This window comes from Podarcis pityusensis (assembly GCF_964106645.2).
Source record: "Podarcis pityusensis genome assembly, chromosome: Z".
Classification (NCBI taxonomy): Eukaryota; Metazoa; Chordata; class Lepidosauria; order Squamata; family Lacertidae; genus Podarcis; species Podarcis pityusensis.
In genome coordinates this window covers 46008522-46029313 of record NC_138044.1, presented here as the reverse complement: position 1 = coordinate 46029313, position 20792 = coordinate 46008522, and the positions used below count along the sequence as shown (strand labels likewise).

Below are 20792 nucleotides of genomic sequence, written 5' to 3'. Positions count from 1 at the left end.
ACTCTGGGGAGTTGCTGCCAGTCCGCATAGGCAATATTGAGCTAGATGCACCACTCAGTATAAGGTGGCTTCTGATGCTCCTACAATCGTTGAGTCAGTTGCACTTGAGCTGCTTCTCTCTGCCGGGGAGCTCTCTCTGTCCCCCCCCCTCTTTTTTTGCGATTCTACCAGCAGCATCTTTTTTTGGCTGCAATTTGCAGATGTGAGAAATCTCTAGAAAGATCTATCTGTCAAACACAAGCCTTGGCAGCCCACACATTCATCACACTCCACAGCCTTAATTCCACCCCATTCCCGATTACGGATCAGCAGGCTCCATAACCAGCCACCGTGCCACTGCTTTCACTTGAGCTGCGGAAGGCTCCTTGCTGGAGGAGCCCGGCATGCTAATTGCTATGCGCTGGGGCACGGGCGAACCTGAGCAAACTGTCAGAATGGAATGAGAAAAATAAACTTCCAATTAGCAAGTGGGGGGAGGGGGGGAAGAAGCCATTTCCTTAAAAAAAAAAAACAACAACCTACCAACCTCCTAAGTCCAAGATCATTTATTCATCAGGTCCCTTTCCTTTAAAATAAGGCAAATGATAAGGTCACTGCATAAAGCAATCCTTTTCAAAGGTGTACAGTTAAGCAGATTCTAACTCTCCAAGAATTTAAGAAGAGCCCCACGCCCATCTACTGCAGTGTCCTGTTTTCAATAGTGGCTAGCTAGATGCCTCTGGTGTCCCCATGAAGGCAACACCTTGTCCTGCTCCCCCCCCCCCCAAGATATAGTAGTCAGAGATAGGCTGCTATGGCACATGGAAGTTCCATTTGTTGGCAATTGCTAATGTCCACTGATTTATTGCATTTTCATCCCATCCTTTCTCCTAAGGAGCATGAGATGGCATCCACTCCTCATCTTAACCCTTTCCCATTTTATCCTCACAACAAGAACCCATTGAGGTAGGTGAGGTCTTTGTGGGTGAGTGGATCTTGTCACTCCCAGTCCAGTACTGTACCCAAAGGAAACCCTGACTCACCGGGTACTGCTGAGCCACCATTTCCATCAACCCTTACCATTGGTCATGCTGGCTAGGGATGCTGGGAGTTGTAGTCCAACAATATCAGGGGGAACAAAGGTTTTCAACCTTCCCTGCCTTAGAATTTTCTTCCTCCCCTACAGCCTATGAAAAGAAGCTCTAGAGAAGAGCAGATGGGAAGTCCTGGGCTGAACATAGCTGATGCTGCACAGAAAGTCAGTCGGTGGCTATATGCACCAGAAACCTCTGGATTTATTTTCTCCCAGCAGATTCAGTGAAGCCCAAGCACCTCCCTAGGTAACACCAGGGAGGTGATTAAATCTTTTGCCAATAATAACAATAACAATAATTCATCCTGAATGAGCGCAGGCTGGCAGACATGGCAAGGATAAAACAGTTTTAAAAAACATCTCAGGCAAGAATCTCAGGGTTGCTTGGAACAGTGTCTTTCAAACCATCAAATGTCCTGGTAAACAGCAATGTTATACTGTTTCTCCTGAAAGCCAGTAGTGAAGGAGGCAGATGCACCTCCACAGGAAGGGCATTCCACAAATGGGGAACCACCACCAAAAAGGCCCTGTTGTGGGTTAACATCAACTAGTCAACCCTAGTGGCAGAACTACTACCATTGTAAGATCTGAGATGGATGGTATGGGAGAAGATGCACTTTAGGTACTTGAGTCCCAGGCCTCCTAGGGATTTATTTGCTAGAATTAACACCTTGAATTTGGCTGGTACCCCATCTGCAGCCAGTGCAGTTCTTTCACTTGGCAGCAGCAGCAGCAGCAGCAACAACAACGGGTAATTCATTCCTTGGAGGCTGGATCTGCTGCCCATGTGGATCCTGCCTCCTGAGGTGGTCATCTCACCTTGACTCATGGGTGGGGCGGCCCTGCCTTGGAGGATATAAAACTACTTCCACCCACTCATTCCTTACTATTATTGCCATTTATAGACTGCTTACCACCTGAAAGATCTCAGTGCAGTTTACAAATACATTAAGCATATATACATGGTGAGCACAATAAAATCATGTCAAATTATGATATCAGGTTGGGTGGGTGAGACAAAACTGCTTCAGCTCCAGAAGTGTGATTGCCACTTCGCCAGGAGAAATCACTGGAGATTCATCCCCATTCATCGCTACATTTAAGCTGTACATTTACCTGGAAATAAATCCCATAGAACTCAATGGGTAGACAAGTATAAAAGTGCACCGTGAAAGTATAAACTTGTGAGGATTACAGAAAAACTCGTGGATGACGTAGAAGAAATCCACCTCTGCAGGACTCCCCCCCCCCCTCCCTTTTGAGGTTCCACTTTATGGGATACGCTTACTGGCACTGAACTCAAAATGCTGTAACCTGTGTTTTTTCTTGAGTCATATTTCAAGGGTTTTGGCATTGCATTTGGCATATATTTATATATTTATGTTTTTAATAGCTGTTTAGGATTATTCGTCTCTGCGATGGCAGGCTCTCTTTTTTGGAGATTCGTTGCTTTAGCTTTTTTAAAAAAAACCTAGCAACAATAAAAGTCACTTTTCTCTGTTTTTCCATGCAAATACAGTTGTTGTTTTTTGTTTTTGTTTTTATTAAGTATTGCACTGAGGACATATGTTCAGAATCCAAATGCCAACATTACAAAAACATTTATTCCTGATGGAATTCAAACATATCAGAACCCAAGAAATATCAGAATGTCAGAACAATAACGGAATACCAGTCTGTTCATCCCTAATCTCCAACTCTGAATTTGGGATATGGCCACATAACCAGATTCTGTAATTGACTAGCTTGCTTTCTACAGACGAACCTGGACCTTGATGTTAAACATAACCACTCTCAAAATGCCTGTTACTTCTAGCCTGAGACTGAGGTGCTCTGGTTCTGCTCATGGGCTTCCCTGGTAAAGGTAAAGGACCGCTGGACGGTTACGTCCAGTCAAAGGTGACTATGGGTTTGTGGCGCTCATCTCACTTTCAGGCCGAGGGAGCCAGCGTTCATCCACAGACAGCTTTCTGGGTCATGTGGTCAGCAGGACTAAAGCGCTTCTAGCACAATGGGACACCGTGACAGAAACCAGAGCACACAGAAATGCTGTTTTCCTTCCCACCACAGTGACAGTGCCCGATTTACATATAAGCTAAACAAGCTATAGCTGAGGGCCCCACTCTCTTGGGGTCTCCAAAAAAAAAAAGGAAAAAACACCTGGATATACATTTCCAAAATATAAGATAAAAAACAAATAAAACCTACATACAGCAACAGTGTTTTATGCTGTATAGGTCCATAAATTACCATATAGCATATATTCAACACAAAAAACAGCAAAAATTTGTTGTTGACAAAGGACAGCTGGACACATAAAGGGCCCCATTACGTTCAGTAGCTTAGGGCCTCATCAAACCTAAATCCGGCCCTGCACAACGGTATCTATTTATCTACTTGCATTGGCATGCTTTCGAACTGCTGGGTTGGCAGGAGCTGGGACACAGCAACGGGAGCTCACTCCATCATGGGGATTCGAACTGCCAACCTTCTGGTCAGCAAGCCCAAGAGGCTCAGTGGTTTAGACCATAGTGCCACCCGCGTCCCTGTAGCATCTGATCAGCCACTGTGAGAACAGGATGCTGGACTAGATGGGTCATTGGATGGATCCAGAATCCAAACTCTTCTTCTGTTCTTATGAATAGGTTCCAGGTATACTGTTGGTGACAGTGACTTATTATGACATCATTATGCTGTGGATTTCATTTTTTACCGTATATTTTGCTCTATAAGACTCACTTTTTCCCTCCTAAAAAGTAAGGGGAAATGTGTGTGCGTCTTATGGAGTGAATGCAGGCTGCGCATCTATCCCAGAAGCCAGAACAGAAAGAGGGATTGCTGCTTTCACTGCTCAGCGATCCCTCTTGCTGTTCTGGCATCTGAGATTCAGAATATTTTTTTTCTTGTTTTCCTCCTCCAAAAACTAGGTGCGTCCTGTGGTCTGGTGCATCTTATAGAGCGAAAAATACGGTAATTATTGTATTGCATAAATTAAGTTCTTAATGTAGTGCTCAGCCCTGGGATCTTTGGATAAAAAGTGGCATATAAATTCAAATAAATAAATAATGGATAATGCCCTTGGTGGGTTTTTTTTGGGGGGGTGGGGTGCAGATCCATTAGTCAATAAACATTTTTAGTAGTCTGCTTAGCAACATCGTAACAGCCTTAACAACAGAAAGAGTCTCTCTTTTGAGTTACGAAATTCATTCCCCTGTGCAGTTTCCTGCCAATTATCCAAACTTAGCATGGGAGATCAAGTAAGAGGGTTTACATAAGGTACAAGGCAAAGGATTCAGCTGCAATTCTGAAAAAAAAACCCACCCCACCCCATTTTCACACTGAGCAGAGAAGCACGCTGCAATAAACCACTTCCAAAGAGCAGCTCCTATCCCCCATTGTTGCACCAAATAAGCATCATTACATTGTTTCCGGGGCCTGGGTTTCTGACACACACAAGACAGGATAAATAAACCAAGAGTGTGGAATGCAGTTGACACTTACCGATGTGTACAAGTATCCTTCGCTGTTCATGGCTAAGTACAGTTTTGTTTGGACGCCTTGAATTGCCACCACTCGTAAACCCACAGGTATGAGGTTAAACAAAGCTAGGAAGGAAGAAGGAAGAAGGAAGAAGGAAGGAAGTTAACCTCTCCAGATTTCAGCAACAACTTCAAATCTTTCATTGAAAGAGACATTTTGTGAATATTTAATATGAGCTTCTTTTTTAAAAGCAAAGTAGCATGGCAGGGCATCCACACACCCCCTTTATAAAGGAGCAAAGGCAAGCTAATCAACTCTCTTGGGGGTGGAATGGGGGAAGAACCCCAACAGATAAGATCATTTCACGGATCCATATATGCAAGCTTCCTGCATCCAACAGCAACCAAACAGATGCCTACAGGAAGCCCTTAAGGAAACTCTTGTCACTGTCGCTCTTTAGAAAATTGTATCCAGAGATAAACTGTCTCTGACCATGGAGGTTCTGCATCTCCATTGTGGCAAATAGCCACTGATAAGTAGGAAAAGACAAAGCTGCAGGAGCCCCAAGTGACAATGAAATGATATCAGAAAGGACAATTATTTGAACATGAACAATTATATATGCAAACACTTGGGTATGCATGTGTAAAATGCAAAATTACAAAAATACAAATTCTCCAAAATATAACCACTGTATGAAAAACAATGAGGTTCTCCATGCAATACAGATAATTAAGGACGAGAGCTCCAAGATTAAACTTCGCTTCATGTTGCTTCAAAATCAAATTGGAGAATTATTCACAAGTAGCATATCCTGAGATATAATTCTGGACATCTTATCAATTAGTATCAATTTGTATCTGACTCACAGAGAACACCATTTTTTCTTATTTGGTGAATTTGTATTTTAACATTTTGTATTTTTTACAAAATGTGGGATGAATTTACCCCATATGTGCCCACTGAATCATTTTTATCTGCGGAACTGGCACTGTTACCAGTACACAACTATACTTGCTCTGTACTTGCAAGGAATCAATTTCTGGAACTCCCTGCCTATTCACATCAGAGAGGCAGCTTTGCTGCACTGTTTTGGCACCTCCTAAAACTATTCTTGTTCAGGCAAGCCTATCCAGGCACATTGAGCTGGTGTGCTTTAATTTTTTTCCTTTTTTAAAAAAACTTGTTATTATCTTTGAAGGTTTTTAATTGTTTTAAGTGTTTTTATTGATAATTTCAATATTCCTTAGAGGTTTTCCTACAATCAGGTGTAGCATCAATCCTGTTAAATAATAAATAAATAAAATAAGCATATACCCACATATGTTCATGTTTAAATCATTATTTTTGATATCATTTCAGTCTCACTTGGGTTCCTGCAACTTCTTCCTTTGTTACTTACACATGATGAACCCCTCCTCTGTTTGTTTGCGGGGTTTTTGTTGTTGTTGTTGTTGAATAGCCACTGATAGGCATATGATTACATGAATTTCGAGGATGGTTGATCCTTCATCTAGTCGGTAGGTACCCTGCCAATCTGTGTTCACGCCTCCCCTCCTGCGGTTAGAGCATTGGACCAGGGCCTGGGATGCCAGCAGCCGGTCACAGTCTTTCAGCCTAACCAATCTCAAAGGGCTGTGGTGGGGATAGATTTGTTGCATAATTGCCTAGTTTATTGTGGTTGCAACCCACCCTGCATAAAGCATGGATAGGAAATCAAATAAAATAGGGGACAAATAACTAAAATGCAGAGGAGGAGAACCTTTGGAAGTCCCAGAAGCAGTCCCAATGATCAGTTGGTTGCCGGGGCTTCAAAGCACCGCAGCATCTGACTTCATTGTGATGGAAGGTGATTGACAGGTGGTCAGCCCCACACACTTATCAAATATGGCCCATACAGGATATAGATGTGTATGTGTATGTGTGAGAGGGTCAGTGAGCAATCAAAAGACATGTTAGATTTTGGATGGTACTTGCTTTGGTTTCAGTACATAGATATGCAGCAGTCCGTTTAGCAAAATGTATATACCGCTAATCATAAATCAGCAAATCATCTAAGCCATTAACATAAAACCATATAGAACATTATTATGTTCTATAGAGCAAGAGACAGACTTTGAAAGGCATCAGGCAGGATAACAATTCTAAAATACAGATACAATCAACAGGTTTTTGTTTTTTATTAAAAAAAAGAACCCAAATGTCCATACTAATATTCTATGTGTTGTGCATAGACTGCAGGTGGGACACAGACCACATAGAGTGCATGGGACTCAGAAAACTCAGCTGGTGCTCTATAGCTCAAGGAAAACCTGGCAGCAAAAGGCAGCACTTGTTTGTTTGTTTCTCTTCGAAAGTTGACCTAGATCTGCATGTACCCATATAAATCAGCAGGTGTAATTTTTTGCAGATTTGGGCCCCAGGTCTTTCCAGCACTTAGGAACCTTAGGAGAATCTTAGACAGCAAGTCAATAACAGCAATACATATCAAAGCATCTCCCTTGCAGCAACAGCCTGCAACCAATTCATTTCAAAACATGATAATACAGCAATCCAAACAAACGACCCAATTCTGCAACAGTTCATTTCAATAATGCTGACATTATAATGACATTTCAGCTTCGGTAGAAGATAGGCAGTATCAGCCACTAAAGCTAACACAAAATCAATTATTATTTATCAGTTGTTAGAATACATTTTGTTAAAATACATAAGCCATGAGTTGGATACAATAAAACTTTCCGGTGCAGCCAGGTATCCGTCATCCATCAGTTCTTCCAAAGAGCCAAGTGCTGTGAATAGAAACCAGATACAGGCACCCAGAAACTGCATTATACTGAGTCAGACTATTGGCCTATCTGGCTCAGTGTTATCTGCACTGACTGGAAGCAGCTTTTCAGAGGCACAGACAGAAGTCTTTCCTTGTGGTCAGTGGCGGAGCTGAGCTGATCAGTGCGTTGTGTGATCCACCCCAGTGCCCGATCTCGGTGCGGCTGCGCAATCCTCCCCAGGGGCTGATCTCAGCACAGGGCGCACCCCCCCATGACTCCCAAGCCTACAGTAAGCCGGGGAAAGGGGGAGAGCCACAGCAGCTGCTGCGCCACTTGCCGCTCGCTGGGCTTGGGGGAGTAGCGGGCAGGGGGGGCGTGCCGAATGTCACCCCCCTTCAGGATGACACCTGGGGTGGTCCACACATCCCACACCCCTCTTCCTATGCCCCTGCTTGAGGTCCCAGGAGAGGCAGAGTACTGGACATGGGACAAATGTGTGCACACTGAAACCCCAAAGTCCCCATGGTCATCACCCTGTGCACAACTGCCCTCCGGCCATCCTCGTACTGAGTGTGTGTGGGAAACTGGCCATGCTTTTGTGAGGTCTCCCCCACAACCCCCACCCATGCACAAATTGATGTGGACTTGTGGTGAACTCAGTTTAAGATTAGAGAAATGAGACACTGAAATTGACAGCTTTATCCATTCCTACTACTGGGCTATGATTAAAATACAGGCAGGTCGAAACCTTCTTTCTCAAGGTTAACTAAGGGGCCATCTACAAAAGCCCATACAAGTGGCTGGCTGAAAATTACTTCTGTAGGACAGTGGTTTTCTAGGGTGGGGGAAGGAGCTGCATAGATAGGAACCCACCATGGGAGTACACCATGCTCATAAGACCTCTTTTTGGCAATCTCTCTACCCTGCTGTCATTATCATGGTCATTTTTGCTAGTTCCTAATAGCAATGAGAAGCAGGTTACAAAAAGTTTCTACATGAGGAATGGCCACAATATCTTCTGTAGAGTGTATCATAATTTCAGAGCTTTGGGGGAAATGGTTTTGTTTTTGTTTTTTGGCAGCCATTTATTATGTGGTCTTAACATAAACTTGTCTTCCCAACAGAGAATCTAATTATTTATGCTAGCGGTAAAAAGGTTCATTGAAAATGAACACATTTTGTCATACGCAACATAATTGATATCACTCCTGGTTCTTCCTTTGGCTACTATGAACATTTAGCAGCCACCAGATTCAGACTGCTGAGAGAAGTGTCTAGGGGCCTACCCACAATCCATCTGCCTCATCCATCACACATATGAGGGTGCAGAAATTTGGAGTGGCTGAATGGAAGACTATTCAGATGCACTTCCCAGTAGCATGGGATCATCACAAGGAGAAACAGCATCCTGGAGCCAAGCTACTTTTCTTCAGGAGATGAGGCTGGGGATTCAGAGTGGAGGGAGAGGGACCATCAGTGTGAGCCTTAGAAGTACTTGCACCGGAGAAGCCCTAACAGCCAGTACCCTTCTCTCCACCCTCTGACTCAGAAGACTTCATCTCAGAAGGCCCAGGGCAAGCAGAGTCTCCTTACTCCACCCAAGCAAACCATTGTTGGAGAAGGCTTGGGCTTCTTAAATTAAAGAAGCCACATTTATTGAGACAGAACTCCAGCTCCTATAAAAGGCTCGGCCTGTGGGTAGCTGTTGCTGAAGCAACATCTAAGCTGTGTTTTGTTGCTGCATTCTTCATCCTGAGCCATGGAGCTGTCCATGGTACCTGCCTTGCTTTTGTTGAGACCAGAACTTACATCAAAAGAATTCATTAATATAGATTCATTCAATTTACTGTATTTTTTCTCATGAGTGTGGCTTTGAATTGCTCTGAATTTTGATATATGCTTCTTTTTTTGGTTAAAAATATTAGTCCAATGTTTGGTTTTGAGTGGGTTGTTTGCTGTTAGCTGCATTGGGCTTCACTTTAGAATGAAAAGTGTGGCATAAGCAATAGAGGAGGTGTGGAGAAACTTGGCCCCTTCCACATGCTACAACCCCCGCCATCCCTGGCCATTGGCCATGCTTGATGGGGCTGATGGGAGTTGTGATTCAGCAACATTTGCTGAGCCAGAAGCTCTCCATCCCTGCAATAAATGGATGTGAATACGAGTAAAACCTAGATAACAGTTGTTAGGGGTTGGCAGGGCTCTGAAGAGTGTGTGGTGGAGCCAGGCGACCGGGGGAGTGACCCAGGAGATGGGACCAGCGATTTTCTAGGGTGTCATGCCAACTGCAAGGCAGGAGCCTTGGGAGAAGGGAGAGTCTAGGAAGTCTGAGGCAGAAGAAGGCATGCAGGATGTGGCAGAGGAAGAAGGGATGGTCCAGGTGAGGGGCGGGCCAGTAGATTCCCCACCTTCCCGTGACAAACTGTGTCCTAGAACCAGGAGGGGAGAAGTCTCAAGTTGCAGGCACACAACCCATAAGAAGGTATATAAGCTGGAAGAGGGAAGGGGCTCTCCTATTGCTGCAGTTGCACCACAGGACTCAGACCTATGGACCTCTGCCTAGAATCTAGAAGCATGTGTGTATGTTTATCCAAAACACCGTGGAAGCTGCTATAAGTGTTTATCTTGCCAATAAGTAATAAACTATTGGATGTGTGCTTCTTCCTTATCTGGGACTGGCCATGACAGCAGCACCCTTTGCCCCTCCCCCATTTATTTCCATCCATGTAAGATTTTGCTTAATTTGGAACACGAAGATCTGGTCTAGTTGTTTCACCTTCAAATGTACAGAGAAGGGGTGGCCGCTTGGGAAGGCAGCTCCCTGAGGAGCAAAGAATGGACAGGGGAGTCCATGCAACCCTTTGGGTCTCAGAGTTTCAACACTGATTGCGTGAACTCTCTCCCTTTAACAAAGCACAAGATGACAGGAAAAGCTTCATTTGCGCTGAGTAATAAATGGTTCAGTCCCCAGCATCTCCAGGTAGAGAGATGGAAAGGCTCCCTGAATAAAAATCTGGGCAGTCGCTGCCAGTCCAATGTAGACAACACTCAGCTAGATGGCCAACTCAATATTAAGCAGCTCCCTTTTTTTTTTTTTGCAACCGATTCATGGTGGACAGATCTAGTTGTGACTGACTACCTGTGTTAGACAAAAGCAGAACAACAGCCGAGTTGTGATGCTGCTGTCACACCCTGCTTGTGCACCACCTTGAAGCATTATTTTATTTATTGCATTTCTATACAACCTATTCAACCAAGATCTCTGGGCCATTTAAAACCAAGACTAAAATGAAAATCCATTTTGCAATAAAAACACATTTTAAAAAAAACAAAAACACACAATGTTTTTTAAATAATAATAATCCCACACAGAAAAAGTCCAGGAAAAGAAAGCCACCTAAAGTTAGCAGAAAACCAAGCCCCCAAACAATTAAATCCACCTTAAAACCCAATAACTTGACAAAAAAATACAAGCGTTTGACAGATCATAATGGAAAAGGCATGGGAGAAGAAGAAGCTTGGTGACTATCAATGTCATGCCCTGGGTGCCAGGCGAGCCTTTCTGGGGAGGCCATTCCATCTGTGAGGTACCACTACTAACAAGACCCTCTCCCTAGAAATCACTTGCCTTTGGCAAGGAAAACCTAGGGAAGAATCTCTGAGGAAGATCACAAGGTGTGCTTGAAAAAAGGCATTTCATTAATTCATTCATTCTATACCACCCTTCAAGGATCACAGGGCAGTTCACAATATAAAAACATAAAAATACAGAACACAATAAAAAGCAAAATAAAAAATATCCCCCCCCCAAAAAAAAACCCACAGAACCTTGCTGGTTGGCCCTGATCAAAAGTCTGAATGCTGAAGTGGATGAGCCACTTAAATGGACTTGAATACTTCAAGAGTTTTGACACTTGAGATGTGTATCATTAGGACCCATCCAGTTATTGTGATTGCAATTTGTTTTAAATTGCATTTAATGTTGTATTTTGAATGATTGTGGTCCACCCTGTGACCTCAGGGTGAAGAGTGGGTAGATCATGGAAGAGGAGGAGAACCTATAAACAAAAACAAAACAAAAAAGGAGGCTCTCTTCCAGATCACTGTGCATAACTAATTCAGCTTTCCTACAGCTGCCATCTCTGCAAGAACTATGTTCTTGAACTATGAGACCTTAGGGTATTGGGCGGTATTAAATTAAATAAATAATAATAATAAAATAATGTTTTTAAAATAATTGTCATGGACACAGACTCCTGAAGGAAAGCTGTGCTGGGATAACTCCCACCCTCCAACAAACAAATGATTCAAAGGTTTATGGACATATTTGTGTAAGGAAAAAACATTTTCCCACTGGATATTTTCACCTGACTAAATCCAACTCTGAAGATAGAGAAGAAAGTGAAAGCAGAATCAATCTGAGGTCTATCACCGGAGTGTGGACCATGCAAATTTAATGAAGTGGGCTGGTTTCTTCACCCTCTCCCCCACAGTTCTTGGTGGGATCATTTGTTTCTGGTACTTTTGGAGAAGCAACGGCTTGGATTTATTCCAGGCAAAATGAGGGGGTGAGAAAACTTTATCCGGGTGGAGAACAAAAACCTAATGAGATACAAAGCAAAGAGATGAAACCCTCCAGATCTCTATGGAGATAACATTTGCACAGGTTTTTCAGAAGCCACCACTACCTCCACTGGTTCATCGAACATTCAAGTGTTTTTGTACAGAAGGTTGAACAGCAAACACACAGACAATAATGATGTTGCCTTGATTCCATCTGCCACATGCTATCTCCAAAACAGCCATTGGATTTGGTGTTGTTGTTTTTTAAGCCATTCATATGGACTTGTAGACTGCACAAACAAACCATTTCCAAGGTGAATACTCACTGTAGGTACTCTCTTCCTCTTTAGTGCCATCGATAGTTCCATCTGCTTGTAGCTGCAAGTGATACCCTTGCCGGCTGTACAGTTTTGTTACAATGCCTTTAAGCTGTGGTTCTGTAAGAAAACAAACAAGGGGAAAAGATTAAAAGTTCAATTCTGAAACTGACATTGCATATGCTTTCGGTGAACAAAAAAGACATGCCTCATTTTTCCAGAGAGAAAGACTCCCAGCTAGAAGTTTCGCAGCTATTTGTGAGATTGCTGAAACAAATCAGCAAATGGAGGATTGGTGGTCACCACTGACTTGGGGTAAGAAATGCAGGTGGTTTTAAAACACAAATCTTGTGCCAGTGGATCAAAATGCCAGCAGTATGTTACATGGCTGAAGGAGCTAGATCTGATTGCTATTAAGATTAGAAATGTGCTGGCAAGGAAAAGATCCTGCTTTTTAATGAGCTTGAGATTCATCAGCAGTAGAATAAAAAGAGAAGGGAGGAAGGAAAAACACTTCTTAAAATGAGAGGACGTGTGCTAACCAAGAACCAAGCTGAGAGGTATAGTTAGTACCACTGCAGTTCCAATTAACCATTGAGCATCAAGAGACAGAAGTACTAAAATATATGCTAGAGGAAGGTAATAGGAAAGAGGGTAAGTGTAAGCAACAATACAGCAGAATTGAACCCAAATTATGCTTTTACTTGGTTTCAAATGGGGTGTGTGTGTGTGTGTGTGTGTGTGTGACAGTGAGAGAAAGAGAAAGACAGATACTCTACAGTGAATATCTGGAATTTGGCAAGTATTGCGATTCCAGACAAATGTTGAGAATGTCCAAAAACACCAAGGATACACTATCCAAAGTTTTACATTCTTAAAATAAATAAATAATTAATAATAATAATAATAATAATAATAATAATAATAAATAATTTCTTTAAAGTGTTTAAACTGGGTTGAATGTTGTATTTTTACATTCCTGTAACCTACCCTGGAATCTTATAGTGAAAGAGAGAGAGAAGGAAAGAAAGAAAGAAAGAAAGAGGATCTGTCTGTATCCAAAAAGTAGGGAAATCTGTCATTTGTCTTTGAATGTTCCCCAGACATTCATTTGGCATTGTCAGCATCCATGTGCAAATGTCAGCATGTGCCACAGTCGGGTGATTCACTGGAAAGTCTACGCAGTCCTCCGTGATTTCGGCATCGAGACTCCTGTCCCCCACACCCTCAGGTGCCCCTGGCTAGAGCAGAGTGCCCCTTGACTGGGATTAGGGAGCCCAGCAAATGCACACCCATGCTTCCATCTGGAGCCTGCTATGCAGCTAAACAGACATATGAACATTTCCGAAACTCATGGGTACAACAACATCCTTGCCATCTTGATGGTTAGTAAATGAGACTGTAAGGCTCAGTCAGAGCATCAGAGGAACGTGAAGACTTGGCTGAAGAATGACTTGTGACACAATGAAATGTAGCCTCATGAATGTCACGTTTCTTTCCAGAAAGGGTCAACAAACACCTGCGCCATAGATATGGAGATCTGTGCCTGGGGATTTGTCTGGCTTCATCAATTTTAGTTAGTTTGGGACCTCTGCAGTGAAACAGTGAGAGGTGCAGAAGCAATTGTTGTCCACCTCCAGCCACAGCAAAGAAGCTGTTCCCATCTCGTTCAAGTGGGATCTGGCAGTGATGCATACTGCTTCCCAAAAGCAACCTTGCAACATTAGCAAAGCAGACTAACCTGGTGATGCTGTCAAGCTTATTTAGGGCCTCACCATCCGTCATGTCCCTCTTTTAGGTTGCATCTAAGTGGCCTTTAGGACGCAGGTGGCTCTGTGGTCTAAACCAGAGCCTAGGGCTTGCCGATCAGAAGGTCAGTGGTTTGAATCTCTGCAACAGGGTGAGTTGCTCAGTCCCTGCTCCTGCCCACCAAGCAGTTCGAAAGCACGTCAAAGTCCAAGTAGATAAATAGGTACCACTGCGGTGGGAAGGTAAACGGTGTTTCCGTGCGCTGCTCTGGTTCACCAGAAGTGGCTTAGTCATGTTGACCACATGACCCGGAAGCCGAACGTCGGCTCTTTCGACCAGTAAAGCGAGATAAGCACCGCAACACCAGAGTCATCTGCAACTGGACCTAACCGTCAGGGGTCCCTTTACCTTTACCTTTAAGTTACCTTTGGAACTTTTTTGTTTTTTGGAAGCATACCTCTAGAAATGCAATGTACTGTGATGACAAATGGGGTTGAAAACACACACGTCGTACAGGCACCCACCAGGTTTTGCTACCACTTCTCATCAGCCACCTACTTAATGGAAGATTTTACAGGTTTGGAAGATTTAGCGAAGCAAAACCAAGGAGCCGGGATTTGCTAATTCCGTTTTCCAAAATACGCTAGAGCATTTACATGCTTGCTCATCCCTTGTTGCTGTGTAACATTTGAAATGGCCCAGAGTTATCAGACCCACCACAAACTGGATTGCTGATTGTTGGCCCAAAATGCTGTTAACAAGAATGACCCTCTACTTCCTTTTACAGCCTGTCATTTCAGGTCCCTTCACTTGTTTTTTTAAAAAGCATATGTGTACACAGAAGATGTGTCTGTACACGCACATACACAAGAAATGCAGCACATAAAGTTGAGATGTGTGTTTGCAAATACATGTCTTGTACAAGTTCCTTGCATCAGAGAGTGACATAGCTCCTGGTCAAGTGAGCACAGTTAACCCAGGGATAATAGCTAGGCAGTGCATGAAACAACTCTTAGTTCTTCAGCTGGTTAAGAACAACTGGAATATTTAATGGTTGCGAGTTTGGTGATTTATTTGTTTTTTAGAAAAGTAAAACCAGAGGAGAGGGAATTGGCTCATTCCCTTTTCCGCATTTAGATGCTTGCTCGTTCCTCCCCACCCACCCAGGTGCATCCCTCGTCTCAGACATTTTATACAGAAGACCAACCTTACAAAAGAGTGATAGGAAAGTACTTGTGACAACAGCAGCCTGGAACAAATGCACAGATTTGCAAAGGGATACTAGTGATAGAGTGGGCAGCCTTGGAAAAGAGAGAGCTCCACCAATGCACTATCTGAGCCAAACCAACATTACAGGGTTGTTGAGAGGATAAAGTGGGATAATACCATCTAGAATTACAGAATCATAGAACTGCAGAGATGAAAGGGACCGTGAGGATCCTCTAGTCCAACCCCCTGCAACGCAGGAATCTTTTGCCCAACATGGGGCTTGAACCCACAACCCTGAGATTGAGTCCCATGTTCTACCAACTGAGCCATCTCAGTCCGCAATGGGCATATGCGTGGCCCTGAACTACTTTGGCATAGTTAGTGGGTGGCTAGAAATAAGACAGATTCACATGAAAATGTGGGATGCAACAGTGATGCATAAACACAACGGGAGTTGGGTAAGGTTATCTCTCCATCCCTCGCAACTCCATCCTCATGTAACATATCCTGAGTGGGTATGCAGGGGGTGTATGAAATATGTATACAGATGACAGGGTTGTGTGTGGAAATAAATGGAGCCTATAAGCCAAACTGCATGTGTGCATTTTCTGAGTAAGTCACCAATGGTTGAGGTCGGGGATGGCGAAGGGCCATAGCTCTGTGGCAGAGCATCTGCTTTGCATGCAGAAGGTCCCAGGTTCAATCCCCAGATAGGATTCCTGCCTGAAACCCTGGAGAGCCACTGTCTGCCAGTGTAGACAATACTGTGCTAGATGGGCTAATGGTTTTACTTTCTCCTATGACCCATCTACCATCTAAGCCAGGGGTTGTCAACCTGGTCCCTACTAGTGGGTGTTTCAGGATTCTAGGGGGTTCTACGGCACAAGCTGAATCCTCCTTCCATCAAGCACTGGTGGGCAGTAAGGAAATTTTACCATCAAGAAAGATGAATTAGTGGGTGGTAGGTATAAAAAGGTTGACTACCCCTTATCTAGGCAAATGAGGAAAGGCGGTAGCTCAGAGGCACCTCGAGTTACAAACGCTTCAGGTTACAAATGTATGTGCATTCAGAAAGTCCCAGGTTCAATCCCCAGCATCTTCAGGTTGGGCTGGGATGGAATAACCCCTGCCTGAAAACTTGGAAGACCACTGCCAGTCAGTGTAGACAATGCTGAGCTACATAGACCAAGGTGGCTTCTTATGTTGCTGATGCGCAAACATACATCTCAAGTGAGTGCAGAAATCTGGAACAGCAGAGAAATCCAGGATGGTACATGAACAAGGGAGAGGCAGAAGATGTCATTCACCATTGTGTTCATGGTGCTGGGTGCACAAAGAGAGACACATTCTTGGCATGCCGATTCCTTTGTGTGTGTAGAAAAAAAAAAAAAAACCTCCATAAGAAACTGAAATCAGCCATTGTTAAAAATGCACAGGAACTTAGGAATGGAAACAAGCGTAGGTAATCCTAAGGACAGTTACAAGTGTGTGGGAAAGGAAAGAAAACTGGTGCCTGTCTATATTAGTGAGTGTGCAAGATGCTCAGAAGGCATAACAAGAAGTCCTTTAGTAAGCATAAGAAAAGGAGGAAAGAAAGAAAGAAAGAAAGGGGCTGAAGATCTGAGGCAGAGCAATGTGAAAGGAAAAAGAGGGAGATCAGGGACTGGGGCGTTTAAAGCACTGGAAATCAAAGAGAAGTCAGAGCAGTGGAATGAACAGAGTCCCGAACTTAGAGCAAGGAGATCCAGGTTCAAATCCCCAGTCATCTGTGAAGCTTACTGGGTGATCTGGGCCAGTCACCCCCCTCAGCCCAGAGTACTTTACAGGGCTGTCGTAAGAATAAAATGAGGCTGGGCTGATACCCACCTCTGAGCTCCTCTGAGGAAGGGCAGAATGCAATTGCAACCAAGGCTGTGTATGCACCATATATTTAAAATAAGTCCCCCCCCCCCCCGCCCACAAAAACAAAGAATCCCGGGAACTGCAGCTACAGTTCCCAGCACCCTTAAACTGCAGTTCCAAATATTCTTTTGGAAGGTGTTTTAAAGGTGTTACCACAACAAAAAAGGTGGATTTGGGTAACTAATTATTACCATTGGTATCTGAATGCTTGGCTTTCCATTGGCTCCATCAGCCATTATGTTTTGCTGTATGGAAGAGCGTCATGCTCAGCTGGTCATGTGTCAATTGCCACATTTCTCTCCCAATACATGGACCAGGAAGCAGAGATGTGCCAATCAACTTCCATTCACATCTCAACCTGCAAGCTTGATGTTAAAATTGGTCTCTTAGGACTGCTTTCATATGTTACAGGAAGCTCATCTGTGTCAGAAAGCACATGGAACTTGTGCATAGATACTCATTTGTTTAATTTGATTGTGTGTTGTTGCTGCAACATGGGTGGAGGGGAGCACCACCCATGTGCGAAACATGTCTGAACATAGCAGTCCCCCTGATGTATCAGAGATGTACCTGACCCAAAAGCAAAATCACCCTGATACTTCTATGACTCACAGGCACTGAAAGCAGCAGTTGTCACTGGTGTCTGATACTCAGAGGTATACTACCTTTGAATATGGTTTGTTTTCACTATTGTGGTCAACACCCAGCTGTTACACTCCACACATCTAACCACAGAAGAGCCATGGAAGCTCCTGGCTGCCACCATACAATGGCCAGACAATGCGCCAAGAGGCCCCATGCAACCAGCCAACACTTGCATCCTGCTCCATTAAAGGAACATCGGAAACTGGCTTACACTGAGTCAGAACACTGGCCCAACTAGCTTAGTACTGTCTACACTGACCGGCAGCATTCTTTCAGGGTTTCAGACAGGGAATCTCTCCAGACCTATTTGAAGATGCCAGGGATTGAACCTGGGACCTTCTGCATGCAAAGCAGAGATTCCACTACTGAGCCATGGTCCTTCCCACACTACAAAGGGCTGCAACTAATCAGGAACTGTTGCAAATATACCTTTTCTTTTTTTCTTTTTTTAAAAAACACCCTTTGTTGCCTCCTGAGCATGCAGGTCACAAGCCCCAATAGCCACATAAGAAGATGGTTTCGATCTACGTTGGGGTGGGGTAGCAGATTAGTGCAGCCTGGGTTGAAGGTCCCCAACTCACTCCTTGGCATTCTCAGCCCAGAGGGAGATAAATCAGAGCAGAAATGACTGGAATGGATGGACTAATGTTTGCCTCTCATATAAGGCAGCTGCATAGGCTCCTACAGCATTTGCTCACATCTCCCCCCCCCCCCCCGGTAGGAAAATCAGAATGCCTGGCTTTGGTCCTCCACAGAGAACCCTGCAGGACCACAGCAAAAGGGTTCATCTAACTCAGCATCCCGTTCCCCACAGTGGCCAGTCAGACACTTATGGGAAAGCCGTGAAGCAAGGGAGTTAAGGCAAGAGCCCTCTCCTGCTCTTGCTCCTCAGCGCCTGATATTCAGAGGCATTCTGCTCTTGTTCATGGAAGGTCTAACTCTTGTGTTTAAGAAGAACAGAAGAAAAGCCCTCTTGTTGCAGACTGAGGATCCAGCTTCCATCTCCTAACAAGAGCTAGGCAGATGCCTCCAAAAGGCCCAGAAGCAGGGGGACTTCCAAGCAATAGCCCTCCCTAACACATTCAACAGTATTCTGACATACGGAGCTGCCTTTATACCAAGGCAGACCACTGGGTCCATCTAGCTCAGTATTGTCCACACTGACTGGCAGTGGCTCTCTAGGGTTTCAGGCAGGGGACATTCCCAGCCCGACCTGGAGATGCCAGGGAATGAACCTGGGACCTTCTGCCTGCCAGGCAAATGCTCTACCTCTGAGCCTTTCCACAAGGGGCATTAGACACCAGAGTCCAAAGAGCCACCAAGACTAACAGAGCTCACCTCTCCCCAGTGATAGGAGCACCAGAACAGGAGACCAGAGGTCCAGCTAGTCCAGAACCCTCCAATCGCAGTGGCCTATCAGACGCCTCACAAGGAAGCCTACAGCCGGCAGGGAACCAAACAGCCCACCCCGGTTTTCGCAGGGGTGCAGCTCCTCACCCAGGAACCGGTCCATCTCCCCCCAACCGAGAGCAAGCCTGCCACCCCTCGCCTCCCCCACCAGCGACCAGCCCACCTGGTTTCCTCCTCCGCCTTTTCTTGGAGCCGAAGAGCTTGACCCTGGAGAAGACGCTGAGCTTCTTCTTGTCGGCACAGCTGGTCTTGGTCTTGCTGGGGCTGCTGACACATTTGCAGGCGTTGGACTTCTCCCGCTCCCTCGCTTGCCTCTTTTGTCGGATCAGGGAGCTGGCGATGGCTGCTGCCATAGCCGCCACCCTGGAGGGTCAGACGTCGGGGCTGCGGGGGCTGCCTGCGGGGGGAGCCCCCAGCATGCTGCTCTCGCCTCCCCTCGGAAAAAATTAATATACTAAGCGAGGCCTGGCGTGACAGGAGGCCAGGCCACCTCCCGCCTCGCAAGAAAGGTGGGCAGCCGCCTCTTGGGGGCCACGCGGGGAGGGGTGCGTCCGCGCGCCTTTCGGTTTGGGGAGCTGTCCCGACTATGCCGCCCAGCCCCGATCCCTTCCTGTGGATAGAGTAGAGGGAAAGGGGTGGAAAAGAATCCTTCTCAAACTTGGCCCCGGACTGAAAAGTTGCCTGCCCACTCAGCGAAGAGAGGAAGCCAACAGGTCCCTCGACGTCTCCAAATGCTCCCTTGGCGCAGCATTGGCGCTATCAGGCCCTGACGGCGCCTCGCGCCGAAGCTTCGTCCCTTTTCCCCTTTCTTTCGACCACTGGCAAAGCAATCACCCTTTTAGGAACTCGGAGGGAGACAGGGAGGTGGAGAGAAAGAGGGAGGCGCGGGGAGCGCCCGGGCTGCTGTCCGTTCCCTTCTTGGAAATGTGGGCACCAGTTGTGGCGTCTTCTTCAGTAAGTTCTCCAAGCTGCTGCTGCGTGCGGGGCTGTCCGGGTCCCCCGGGGAGCGCCAGCGGCTTGGCACGGGCTCTCCTCAAGCCGGGAGCGGTAGCCGCAGCATCTCCCAAATCCTCCTCCTGGCTTTGGCGTGTTTTCGGATAGAAGATGGGGAGGGGGGTGCGGGTGAGAGAAGCTGGGTTTTCCTTCGACAGCAGCACCTGCAAAAAAAGGCAGCAGCAGGACTAACGGAGGCTGCGCTCTCTTTGCCAGAAGCCGCACGGCGACGCAGCAAAGCCCCTCAGCAGCACAGCTCAGCAACCCCCTCCTTTCCAGCAAATGCAGAAATCGGACTAAGAGCGAAGGGAGTCGAGGAGGAGGATGAAGCACAAGAAGAAGAAGAAGGGGAGGGGGCGAAGCAGCTTGGAGGCAGACGCAGCTGTGGCTAGAGGAGGCGGCCGTCTCCCTGGGTAGGTAGAGAGGCGGGGGGGGGGGAGAGGGCGAGGACGGCCCCTCTAAGCAAGAAGCGCCTCTCGGTGGGGAAAGAGGCAGCAGACACCCAAACAGACGTGACTTGCGTTAGAAAGAACTTCGAGGAGATAGGATGCCGAGTGGCAGGGGAAAGGTGGGGGCGGGGGCACGCGTCGTGAGAAACCCGACAGGCGGGCACGCTTGGGAGGCGATGGGTGTCCAGGGAAAAGGAGCAGGAGGAGGACTCAGCGGCTGGCTCGGAGCAAA

At 45.6% G+C, this 20792-nt stretch overlaps 1 protein-coding gene across 7 annotated transcripts in view; it reads right to left on the bottom strand.

The window, feature by feature from the left end:
- Positions 1-20792, bottom strand: part of FGF13 (fibroblast growth factor 13) — a 232320-nt gene that overhangs the window by 24647 nt on the left and 186881 nt on the right. For 6 of the 7 annotated variants that reach the window (XM_080990112.1, XM_080990114.1, XM_080990116.1 and 3 more), the window contains 2 exons: positions 12213-12323; positions 4574-4677 (listed from right to left, as the gene is read on the bottom strand). In XM_080990112.1, the coding sequence (XP_080846238.1) occupies positions 4574-4677; positions 12213-12323 (215 nt within the window). Of the gene's footprint in view, positions 1-4573; positions 4678-12212; positions 12324-19281; positions 20625-20792 lie in introns of those variants that run through there. The other variant, XM_080990115.1, reaches the window with a different exon arrangement.